The 13,368-nt window shown below is 39.9% G+C and overlaps 1 protein-coding gene across 1 annotated transcript in view; it reads right to left on the bottom strand.

Annotated features, from left to right (window-relative positions):
• Positions 1-13,368, bottom strand: part of LOC141434268 (uncharacterized) — a 93,133-nt gene that overhangs the window by 41,455 nt on the left and 38,310 nt on the right. Inside the window, exons 3-5 of the mRNA XM_074096660.1 lie at positions 2,296-2,363; positions 1,587-1,812; positions 907-1,089 (exon numbers count right to left, since the gene is read on the bottom strand). Of these exons, the coding sequence (XP_073952761.1) occupies positions 907-1,089; positions 1,587-1,812; positions 2,296-2,363 (477 nt within the window). The remainder of the gene's footprint in view (positions 1-906; positions 1,090-1,586; positions 1,813-2,295; positions 2,364-13,368) is intronic.

Here is a 13,368-nt window from a genome sequence, read left to right as displayed (position 1 = left end):
GTTCATTTGAGGTCGGAAATGGATACAATTGGTTTAGTGGATCATTCAAAAACATTAATATTAGTTATTAGTTGGGCAGGAGTTTGTATATACGCGAGGAAACATACAACAGAAAAACTCGTTCAACATGAATTTACTACAAAAATAAAAAGTAGCGTAAACTTGGTTGCCTGTAAATGTGTCAAGGCTCGCAATGACGTACAAACTTACGGTCTAATCGAACTGACGAACCGAGCGAAATAGAACAAACCGCATTTTATAGTGGCTCAGCAATGGCCGACTGTAGTTTATGTTGGATTTATTGCTGGGCTTATCGTTCGACTGGTGTGTATCAGTGGCTTTTTGTCTTGGAAATGTTGGATTCGTTTCTTTACTTACTCGATATTCGAGGCCAAGATCGATCACGGGATCTTCAAGGATTATGAGAACAAGCTATGACACTGTTCGTGCAGTTTGTGTTCTCTTCCTTATGTATAGCCTGTGCCCTGTGAAAACTTTTATCGCCATATGATTTCGTACAAAAATAAACGGAACGGACAACAACCGTCAAAGTGCTGAAAGTTGGCTGTATTTTCTGAAAAATAATGTATAGAAAGTCACCTAAATGTACTTAAAAAGCAAGTTAGTCATTTATTGAAATCTAAGTATTAATAATAATAATAATCTCCATGTTATCGCACAATAAGACGTCAATTTCAACTAATTTGATTGGCCAATTCTGCAAACTTCCGCTCTGCATCTAAAAGACACCCTAATGAATGCTTAAAGCATAAGCTGTCCGTGGTCCATTCACAATCAGAAATCAGATTTGCCCTTCAAGGAATTACCATTTCCCCTCTATGTTTCTGGTTGACATGTTGTACCTAATATTTTTCACTAATTCCCAAATGTAAGTTATTCACTTACCGGCATCCGTGAAGAACGCCGAGTGTCTGTTAGGGCTGGAAGGCACTGATGCGGAGGCTGATGTCAGGAAGGCCCTCTTCACCTTCGTCCACTTGGAAGCCCGCGGAGGCCGGTGTTGCGGGGGCCGGGCGCCCAGCTCGAGGGACCGTTGCTTGCGGAGTACGGGGTGGGATGGCTCGGATTCTTAAACAATCGATGATATCTGGGATATTGTCCAGAACAAGGAGATAGTCATAATAGAAACTGTAGACCCAGGAACATCCATCGACGCGGAATTGGCTTAAAGCGATCAAAAAAATAATTCTGCAAACAAACTGTCATGCAGTTTGGCCTAGTTTGGCAGATAATTTGATTAAAAATGTATTCTGTAGAAATTGAGAAAATAAATTTAAAAAAAAGGTTCCGATTTCATTATGTTCACTAATAAAGTAGCGATTTTTGTAATCTCATCACTTAAAGATACCGCCATACAAAACTGTTCCTTAAATCATCGACTGTTTGACAAGATTAATGGAGCTGTAATCAAAACACGCAGTGTGTCAAGCCAGTGTTAAAAAAACCGATCTTTTGTCTCTATACTTGTATTTTTATTAGCTCAACTACTTATTCATCACTTTCAAATGCCACCTTTGAGCGATGTAGTCGGAAGATCTTAGTACATAGATTAAAAATAAAGATACCTAGTTCTTCAGAAGAAGGTATGGTAAGCGTCAGCACTGGATTGGCATCGCTGTCTACACCATCACTGAGGGATCTTCTCCTGACCGGCACCACGTCAGGTGAACTCTTGCTGCCTCTGCTGCTCTTCTTCCTCACGGATTCTTTCCTTGTCTGGAGGATGTCACGCATCTTGCCCCATCGGGTTTTGTGGAGCTTGTTTGGTGAAGGGGAGGTGGAGCTGTCGTCCTGTTGGAGAAGATTTAGGTTTAGCTTTTGGAAGTGGGATTACATCAGTTATTATAGAAGAAATAAAGAAAGATACCCATTCGACCTATAGCCTCACTTCAGCAAAGAGCCGTGGGTTAGAAACCGCATTCGCATCTCGGAGTTTTTCGGAATATAGTGCGAAATTATTGAAATTTACCAAGAACTTCATTGTGAAGGAAAATATCATAATGCATAGCTTCACGAAGCAATTCAATGGTGTGTGAAGTTCACGATCCGGACTGAGCCCGCGTGGGAATTACAGGCTGAGCCCTCTCAATCGGCGAGAAGACCTCTGGAGTGTTAAATCCAGCTTAGATAAGCAAGAAACCTCGTGCAAAATTTATTACATTGCGAGGCCGTAAAGCGACCGAGTTCGAAGTGATCAATTGCATGCTGCAATTAAATACAGAGCACGATTTCTTGACAGTCTGAACTGGGATTTAGTAACTTTAAAGATAGTACCTGTGCGGGCGCGTGGAGGAATGTGTTGTCGTTCTCGTCGCAGCGGAGGATGCTCTTGCGGTACATACCTACAACAAGGATTAACTAAATAACTGCCATTTATTATAATATATAGGAGTCGAAGTGGTCGCCATTGCCGAAATTGGTCGGATCATCATCATCATCATCACTAAATAACAGCGTAGTTATAATTGATAAAAATCAGGTATTCTTAACTCATACAAGTGCGGCTCGCTAATTATTTTAGGACCACGACCGACAACTTTGCCATTTGTTTCTCGTTAGTGATTGGTTAAATAACTAAACGACCCAATCGCCAGCAAGACTGTAACGTCAAACGGACCTCTCGATACTCACGCCATCTAGCGATATTTTGACTGTCAACAAACTCTAATGAGGGCTATCGCGTATGAATTCGCCGCTAGAGGCGCTAGTGTAGCGTGAGGTCTCCGAAATGTCAAATCTCATAGTTTTTGGGTGAGCTACGCGGGTTTATTTATAATTAGAATAATTTTGTGAATATTTTGCAATATCTGAAATTAATTATGGCAAATATGCGTTCCGGGGCAATGAATGTCTGTGTTTTGAGACAGTTTTGTCTTTCGGAAACCTTTGTCCTCCCTTTTTTCCGAACAAAACGGGGACTATGCAACACTGTGGTATGCTCGATATTTTTATGGTACGGTTTTAAGGTGTATTAAATATGATTTTAATCTAAAACTTGGTTTTCACGCCCGTAATAACAGACTTTGAAAGCCATGCTTAAAAACCTCACGCAACAGTGCGCCATCTAGTGAGACAAAAAACGATAGCCCTCATTGCAGTACTTACTTACTTAGGTATACTTTGTTTGGATAGGTATTTAACTAAATGTAAACAAACTTCAGCTGCCAGATTTTGGTACATTCACGGATCTAAAAAAAAATACTTATCTATCATTGTAACTAGACTAGTGTATTTCAAGATTGTTTTTTTGGAATCTTTTGTATTTTTTATTTCAAAAAACCAATCTTAATTTGATTGCTTAGTAACGACATCTCTTGTCCGGGTGATCGGTTGGTTCCAATGGAGTGCCGAAAGTTTCTCGATGAGGGCTACGGTATAGATGTCGCTAGCGTCACTGCTTAAGTGGCTAAATAAGAAACAAACAAGCTGAGATATGAGGTGCATAGGGGAAATTCGTGTCTGTACCGTTGACCAGCAGTGGTGTAGCGGTATAGCACGCGGTACGGAATACCGAGGACCTGGGTTCGATTCCCAGTGCTGGTCTTATTTTTCTGGTTTTTCTGTGCATCTATATTTCAGTTTGTATTTTCAATTTAGTGTATTTCAATACAGAAATAACGTTTAATGGGGGTATTTCAATATTTAAGACACCAATTCACATTCTTTTGTTTACATTTAGTTAAATACCTATTGAAACCGAGTATAATTTTGTGTTGTTTGATTTGCCTTCATCACTCACCAGCACACGTGTCTTTGAATATTTTTAGACGCGTACGAATGCCGACATAGTATTAACTAAACAAATGTAGTGTAAACCGTATCAAAATAAAAACAAAACCGGTGATGGCAAGGCTACCAACCGAAAGAAGCAAACGAAGTAATTTTTTTACAACACGTTGCAATAACCTAACCTAGCCAACTAAAAGTTGGAAAACCCCCGACTGTCACTTCAAAGTTCAATATCTCAAAAACGGCCGAACCGATTTTGATGAAACATATCTAAAAACAATTGCTAGAAAACCTACTTTCAAATAAAAACCGCATTCAAATCGGTCCACCCGTTTAAGAGCTACGGTGCCACAGACAGACACACAAACATTTGTACAATATACGAATCTAGGACATGTTTGCGTACATGTGACTGCACAGTGTTACGTGATAATACTTACAGATATTTTTTTACTGTATTTTTTTATATAAGAGAGGCATGCGGGTCTTCTGATGGGAAGCAATCACCGCCGCCCATGGACACCTGCCAACATGAGGGGTATGACAGGTATGTGTTGTTGTTCCCATTTTTAGGGTTCCGGAGCCAAAATGGCAAAAACGGAACCCTTATAGTTTCGCCATGTCTGTCTGTCCGTTCGTCCGCGGCTTTTCTCAGGGACTATCAATGCTAGAAAGCTGTAATTTTTCACGGATATAATTATATGAAAACTATGCCGACAATATGGTACAATAAAAAAATTAAAAATCATTTTTTTAGGGTACCTCTCATAGACGTAAAGTGGGGGTGATTTTTTTTTCTCATCCTACCCTATAGTGTGGGATCCATTAGGGGGTTGCAAAGACGATTTTTTTGATTCATTGATATGTTTGCGAAATATTCTACCTTAAAGTGCAAATTTTATTAAAATCGAGCGTCCCCCTCTAATATCTAAACCGGTGGGTGGAAAATTGAAAAAATTCAGGGTGATAGTAAGTAGGTATATAAAACTTACAAGAAAAACTAAACTTGGAAGATTCCGTATAAAATACGAAATCATTAGAACAATATTACTTAATTTTTTCGTAATGGCTACGGAACCCTATTCGGGGCGTGTCCGACACGCTCTTGGCCGGTTTATACATTTAATTTTTCTCACTTGTCGGATTATTCTCCTAACGCCCAGAGTCCTTAAAGTATAAACTTATGAAATGAAATGAAATGAAATGAAATGAAACTTTAATGCCTAACATTAATACTTATCAAGTTACATTTTTATACATTTACACATTTCTATTGATAATGTTTACAAATATTCATGTTTATAGTCATGTTGGCACTGGGTACCAAACTCAGCATAATGCTGATCACATGACGTGACCAGCGCTGATTTTCAGTTTGGCCCCTACACGAGGGGTAATTTTGGTTGAAGTAGTGGTTTGCGTTGTGTTCGTGTATATACATTATATTTATGTTCCTGTATATATATATATATATATATATGTATGTATATATTTTTTTACATGCATGTATGTAAGTATGTTATTGTAATTTGAACATCGAATTCTGATTATGATATGATATAATATGATCCAGGCCACTCGGTTATGGAACTCCCTACCAATAGGCTTGAGGCGCACAAATTTAAGTCATTGCCTATCAAGTCTATGCTTAGAGAGCACTATCTGTCAACTAGCGTATGAATGTAATAGTTAGCTTTTTTTATAAGTTGTTATGGTGTCTATCTATGTATGTGTATTGTATGTGTTAATTCTTGATATTGCTCTAATCTACTGTAAAGTGCACCACATGCTAAAATTTACTCCGTACTTTTGTCCATTGTAAAGGTTGCCTGGAAGAGATCTCTGAAGCGATAAGCCCGCCTATTTTGAACATGAAACTACCGTTGAGACTCACTCATATTAAATATAATGACCCGGATAACTCACGTCTTAAATCGTTCGAATCGAAACATGTCGAGCTAAACTCGATTTAAGACGTGAGTTATCCGGGTCATTATATTTAATATAGGCCGCCTATTGCTTACCTTAGAAAATCTCGATGTATATACCTGTATTTTCTGTACTGCTTACTGTGTTGGTGTGCAATAAAGAGTTATTGTATTGTATTTTATTGTATAGATCACAGATCTGTCACAAAAATACGAGGAAACTCTACTTTCTCCTATAACTATGGAATGCGTTAGCAAGCAAGACAAACGTAATTTAGAAATAATACCAACGGATGCTGGAGCCGAGAATGCGTTACGATCTATTTCTGAAGCAATAACTATAATAGCTTTATGAATAGGATGGCGCATAGATATGCTAAAAATACTATGTAACTTTTATGCGTGAAGTATGATTTAGAGTGGTATTTCGTAATGGCGATCTGACAATCTGCGATTACATTTTTTTTATTCGACTGGATGGCAAACGAGAAAGTGGGTCTCCTAATGGTAAGAGATCACCACCACCCAGAAACATCTGCAACATCAGGGGTATTGCAGACGCGTTGCCAATCTAGAGGCCTAAGATGAGATGCCTCACGTGCCAGTAGTTTCACCGGCTGTCTTACTCTCCACGCCGAAACACAACAGTGCAAGCACTGCTGCTTCACGGCAGGATTAGCGAGCAAGATGGTGGCAGCAATCCGGGCGGACCTTGCTCAAGGTCCTACCACCTGCAGAACATACACATGCATGACAGTTACTTTGTTTAAGTTGTAACGTCTCCGTATGATAGTATAAAAAAAAGTTGTGAGTTGTGGTTAAAAAAATAATTCTACCGCTTCTTGGCATCCGACTGAGCGGACTCTTGGCATATTTACTTATGTAAGTCTGGTGATAACATAATAATTAGTGGTCCGGCCAGGATCGCCTCGGGACAGTACTTCATTTGGATGTCAATGCAAATATAGTCAACAAAATGTGCAGGTAGTAGGACCTTGTGCAAGGTCCGCCTGGAACCCGGATTGCTACCACCATCGTGCTCGCTAATCCTGCCGTGAAGCAGCAGTGCTTGCACTGTTGTGTTTCGGCGTGGAGAGTAAGACAGCCGGTGAAATTACTGGCACTTAAGGTATCCCATCTTAGGCCTCTAGGTTGGCAACGCATCTGCAATACCCCTGATGTTGCAGATGTTTCTGGGCGGTGGTGATATCTTACCATCAGGAGACCCACTTGCTCCTTTGCCATTCAGTCGAATAAAAATAAACAGTCATCCAAAAAGATTTTTTTTTTTGGAAAAACAGTGCATATACCTACATGCAACAAAAAGTACAGCCAGCAAAAAAGTTTGTTTTAAAATGGAGTTTTAACAAAAAAAATACGAGTTCTAATCTCACCAGTCGAAAATCACCAACTTCTTTCAATCCGATTGGATTGACTTGATACAATCTTTACAAAAATAAATAGCAAAAAAGTGGGGAGGTCGAATGAAATACTTGATAAACAATATTACCTATTACTATGTATTGTTGCTTCCTATTGATACTTCAATGGTACAGTCGAGTTCATAAACTTGAGAGCAAAAATTTGATCAAAATATCTGAACACAACTCTATTGTTAACGGCGTAGAAGTGTGTTCAGATTTAGATATTTTTGATCAAATTTTCGCTCACAAGTATGAACTCGACTGTACGTACCTACTCACTAATCATTTGCCTATTTCGATTACATGACTAACTTTATTGAAATTTATATTAAACTTCTCTGGCATTTATATTCTATAAATTTTAAGACGTGCTTGTAAACACGTCATCGGTGCAATGTTCTTAGAATGCAATCAGATATAATATCAAAATAACAAACAGGAAAAGTTTATACGGGAAATTTTAGACACAAATCTAAGAACTGTATTACTGTTTCCGTCTTTTGTCCGCCATCCAACCCGCTATAGACAATATTCCAGCATGTGCCAACAGGGGCAGACTGAAAACCAGCGCTGGCAGCTTCTGCGTAAGCGCAGCATTAGCTGAGTTTGCTCCTTTTGCCGCAGGACAGACTACTTGCAAAGTTAAATTGTCATTTTTTTTTAAACTCCTTTTATATGATCTGTGCTGTATTGTACTATTTTATCTTGTATTGTTTGTACTGTTGGCAATTAAATATTTTCTTTCTTTCTTAAGAAGTGCCACAAATAAGTTCATTTTAGAGCATCATTCTTTTCATTTACTTTAATAGCATTATTTCGTACGGCCTTATTTTATGGGGATGTGCTGCAGACATTGAGTCAATTTTTATCTTACAAAAGAGAGCAATTAGAGCAATTTATAATTTGAAGACGCGTGAATCTTTAAGATCTTTTTTTAAGGAAACAGATATTCTAACCCTGCCGTCGCTTTATTTTTTGAAATAATCGATAAGCCAAAGGCTACTAGAAACACAGGGAAGCTTAAAGTTCCATCGTACAGACTGGCTAAAACCAAAAAGTCTTTTCTGGGAAATTGCATACGTTTTTATAATAAAATTCCAAAAAATATTATAAATGAAACGGATACAAAATTCAGATCTATTGTCAAGAAGACATTAATATCAAAGGCGTATTATAAAGTTAATGATTATATCATGGACAGGGATATTTGGAAATAATTTCGATCCGCATTAGCGATCCCTTCAAATAGCGAACCTACTGTGTTAAAAATACAGTTGTGTTAAATACTGGTGATGTATACATATCATTTAATAATATTGTAAATCTGTTTTAAAAAAATATATATATACCTCGTTGAGTTTCTTGCCGGATTCTTCTCAGCAGAGGTTTTTCCGAACCGGTGGTAGATTTTTTTTTACATTCATAAGTGCTTGCTATAGCCTAAATTGAATAAAGATATTTTGACTTTGACTTTGATTTGTTAGCTCATTCTGTTCTCTGTTTTATTTTTGGGTTTTGATATAATATCGACTCTTTGCTGATTCAAAGAGTCCTTATGCACATCGCTGAACTCTATGTACTTTATATTATTACCACTATGAATTATGTCAAACTGTCAAGCTGTGTCATGTATAATTTCTAATTGAATAAAGCCTAGCTTTATGTAAAAGGTTTATTTCCGTATTATTACAATTTATTCAATTAGTAAAATGGATAGATTCTTACGACCCGAACGTTTTGATGGTGACCCATCATTAAATACCACCGCGCCTGAGTGGGAACACTGGAAGCGGACCTTCGGAAACTTTTTGACCGCTCGTGAAGCCGCGTCCGCCCCCGCTGCAACGGATGCTGGCGCACCTGCTGCTCCTGCTCGTCTTCTTGACGCCGTCAAGCTACAACTGCTAGTGAACTATGTTTCGCCGCGAGTTTTTGCATACATCAGTGATTGCACAACGTATGCCGATGCCATCGCCATCCTGGATGCCTTGTATGTAAAACCAAAGAATATAATATACGCTAGACATGTACTCGCGACGAGGCGCCAGCAGTCAGGAGAATCTATCGACACATATCTTCAGGCACTCAGACAACTATCTAAAGAATGCCAATTCAATTCCGTGGACGCTGAAACGAATAGAAGTGATAGCATACGTGGAGCTTTTATAGCCGGGATCAATTCATCTAACATTCGTCAGAGACTGTTAGAAAATTTGACGCTGACCTTAGAGCAAGCCTACAATCTAGCGCTATCTATGGAAACAGCTGAAGCTAACTCGGTGCTATTTAATAGCCAATCTCCAATTGTCAACTCTATGTCTCATTCTTCAAAAACCAATGAAACTACCACTCCATCTACTTCTAGATCTCTTGAAACAGTAGCTGCAGCACCTAGATCCACGGAAACAAAATCTTATCGACGCAAGTGCTTTTTCTGTGGCGGCCCTCTTCATGCTCGCAAAACCTGCCCGGCAGTTGATGTTGAATGCCATGCTTGTGGTAAGAAGGGTCATTTTTCGACTGTTTGTCGTAGCAAAGGTCAAAACAGCGCCGCCACCTCAAGTACTGATGATGGCTGTAAGCACTGCACCGCTTGCATAACAGCTGCTTCACCTACTTCACTTCAAAAAGCTATGGCTGAAGCTTACATCAAAGGTGTTCGTGCTGACGCTTTAATTGACACGGGAAGCAGCATAAGTTTCATAAACGAAGAATTCGCAAATCTGCTAAAGCTAAGAAAGCTTAACTGTCAACAAACAGTGACGATGGCTTCACTGTCTTTGACATCACAAGTAAATGGCCTCACCCGCCAAACTATTCGCATAGGGAAGTACTCTTACGAAAATATTGAACTCCTAATCGTAAAGGATTTGTGCGCTGACATGATTATCGGTCACGACATATTGAAACTGCACTCGACCCTGGAGTTTGAATTTGGTGGATCGAAGCAAGCGCTCAAAGTTTGCTCTGTAGCCGAAGCAACCGTACCTGCGGTGCCGTTGTTTCCGAACCTTACTCTAGACTGCAAGCCGATCGCCATAAGATCTCGCAAGTACTCATCTGAAGATCAACAGTTTATCACGTCCGAAGTAGAAAAATTGTTACGAGACGGCATAATCGAAGAGAGCCAATCGCCGTGGAGAGCGCAGGTCTTGATTACTAAGAACGCCAATCACAAGAAAAGAATGGTGATTGATTACTCGCAGACTATTAATCGATATACACAGTTAGACGCTTACCCTCTGCCAAATATAGAAGAAACTGTTACTAAGATCTCTAACTACAATATATTCGAGTGCTATCGATCTTCAAAGTGCTTATCACCAAGTGCCGATACTTCCTTACAGAAAATCTACACTGCATTCGAAGCTGCAGGAAATCTTTACCAATTTACTAGAATTCCTTTCGGCGTCACAAACGGCGTATCTGCGTTCCAAAGAACTATCGACTGGGTGATCCGGAAAGAAGGATTAACAGGGACGTACGCCTACCTCGACGATATTACCGTTTGCGGTAAAACACAAGAAGATCATGATGCAAATCTCGAAAAGTCTCTCAATGCACTCAATAAGTACGGGCTTACAATAAATAAGGAGAAAAGTAAGTTCAGCCTCAAATCGATCAACATACTGGGATACTTATTGACAACCACATTATCAAGCCTGATAACAATAGATTGCAACCTCTGCTCGACTTACCTCCGCCCAATGATATTGCATCACTCCGCAGAACTTTGGGAATGTTCGCACATTACTCCAAATGGATACCCAATTTTTCTGAGAGAATTCATGCTCTAGCTCACGCCTCGCAGTTTCCTTTAAGCGAAGAAGCGGTAAAAGCTTTTGAAATCTTGAAATCGATAATCGCCAAGTCTTCCGTAAATACTATTGATAACAACGTGGGTTTCACAGTCGAAACAGATGCCTCTGAACATTCGATCGCGGCTACTCTATCTCAAAACTCTAGGCCAGTTGCTTTCTATTCTAGAACATTAAATCACTGCGAACAAAAACACTCTGCCATAGAAAAAGAGGCCTACGCCATCGTTGAGTCTTTAAAAAAATGGCGACATTTCCTGATCGGAAAATCTTTCAATCTTATTACTGATCAAAGGTCTGTCAGTTTCATGTTCAATGCTAAGCTGCCAAGCAAGATAAAGAATGAGAAAATTCAGAGATGGCGACTTGAACTGGCTCCGTTCAAGTACGACATAATTTACAGGCCTGGGCGAGAAAACCACGTCGCTGATGCACTGTCCAGAGTCTCTGCTAGCATGAGTCTACAATCACGAAGTCTTAAACTAAAGGAGTTGCACAATCATCTCTGTCACCCCGGTGTGACAAGAATGCATCATTGGCTCAAAACTAAAAATCTGGTTTATACGATCGAAGAGATAAGGGCCATGACAAGCAATTGCCGAACTTGCGCAGAGATAAAGCCAAACTTTTTCAGAAATCAAGACCCGCTCCCTGAGCTTATAAAGGCACTTCACCTTTTGAGCGTCTTAGTATAGATTTTAAGGCCCGGTCCCAACAAATACCAAGAATCGGTTTATACTTACTGTCATCGACGAATATTCACGTTTTCCATTCGCCTTTCCATGTACTGATATAAGTGCGAGGACTGTAACCATGCATCTGAATTCGCTTTTCATGATATTTGGTATGCCGGCGTATATACACTCGACCGGGGATCATCGTTTATGTCCTCAGAAGTTAAGAATTTCTTCACTCACGAGGTATCGCTACGAGCCGCACTACCGCCTACAACCCAAGGGAATGGCCAGGTGGAAAAATTAAATTCAACACTATGGAAAACAGTTCAATTGGCTCTACGGACCCACAATTTGCCGAAGGAAGAGTGGGAGAAAGTCCTTCCATTCGCTCTACATTCCATACGCTCACTGCTGTGTACGGCAATTAATTGTTCACCGCACGAGAGGATGTTCCGGCACAGCAGACGCTCTCCTAACGGAACCTCAATGCCTACGTGGTTGACTGGAACAGGGCAGGTTCTTCTACGCCGCTGTGACCGAGCCAGCAATATCAGCCCCTAGTGGAAGAAGTGGATCTGCTAGAAGCAAACGCAGATTATTCATATATTCGGCTCCCTGATGGCCGTGAAACAACCGTGTCAAATAGGCACCTAGCCCCGATTGGAGGTCAGGGAGAAATTATTGCCCAAGAAACAGAACCTGATTCTAATACGCGAGAATCCCCAATAATTACCCAAGATATCAGCCCGAGCACCAATCTGTGTCCGGAAAAGACAGCTTTACACCTCCTCAAGATGTTGAACAGACACAGTCTGAAGTGGCTCCACTGCCAGAGCCAGAAACGTTGAGGAGACCTGCCAGGGCTCGAAAACTGCCGCACTATCTCAAGGATTACAGCATGAGCGTGTGCTGTTCTGGTAATTGTGGAGGAATCTTCTCAGAGCCGCGGAGAATGATATGATATCGACTCTTTGCTGATTCAAAGAGTCCTTATGCTCATCGTTGAACTCTATGTACTTTATATTATTACTACTATGAATTGTCAAACTGTCAAGTTGTGTCATGTATAATTTCTAATTGAATAAAGCCTAGCTTTATGTAAAAGGTTTTATTCCGTATTATTACAATAAATTTTTTTTGTTGTTTTTTTTTTTTTTTCCTGTGATTGGCTCTACTATTTGGCAAGGCGTACGCCGAAATTTGATTTTCTTTACAAGAAATATTTATTATTTACTCGGTGATAGCTATTTCACTGACTACTACTTGTAATATAAGGGCTGCCACTATTGCAGGTATTGTAAATATTATTATATCTACTTCTAACATTTATTTCTTGTGTGCATTTTGTAAAACCTAATCCAAGTCTCGATTAGCTCTCTTTCGCTGGTCCGACACTAAAACGAGGCTTGGATGGGTGCTGCAAGCAAGCAGTACAGCAGGGTGTTTCATTCCAGCCCTTCCTTTTTCCTGCTGAATCCAAATCATCATCTCACTTCCTCTCCGTTCTGCTGCCTTGGAGCAGATCGCCGTCGCGACTGGACGCTTCGAGGCTAACTCAACACCCTGCCCTGTTTCCCTACCTATCCTACAAGTCTCAGGCCAGTGTATTTTAATTTATCTACAAGAGCAGTGCTGACTGAAATAATTGTATATATTTTTCTTTGTATTATATTTTATTTTGTAACCACACGCCTTTTCATTTCTCCGACCGGCTAGCCGGTTACAACCTATATGTGACAACCAAATATTAGCGTCAAACTGATCACCCCTC

This window comes from Choristoneura fumiferana, chromosome 13 (genome assembly GCF_025370935.1).
Source record: "Choristoneura fumiferana chromosome 13, NRCan_CFum_1, whole genome shotgun sequence".
Lineage (NCBI taxonomy): Eukaryota > Metazoa > Arthropoda > Insecta > Lepidoptera > Tortricidae > Choristoneura > Choristoneura fumiferana.
The sequence above is the reverse complement of the archived record's forward strand: the minus strand, read 5'-3'. Positions and strand labels throughout refer to the sequence as shown.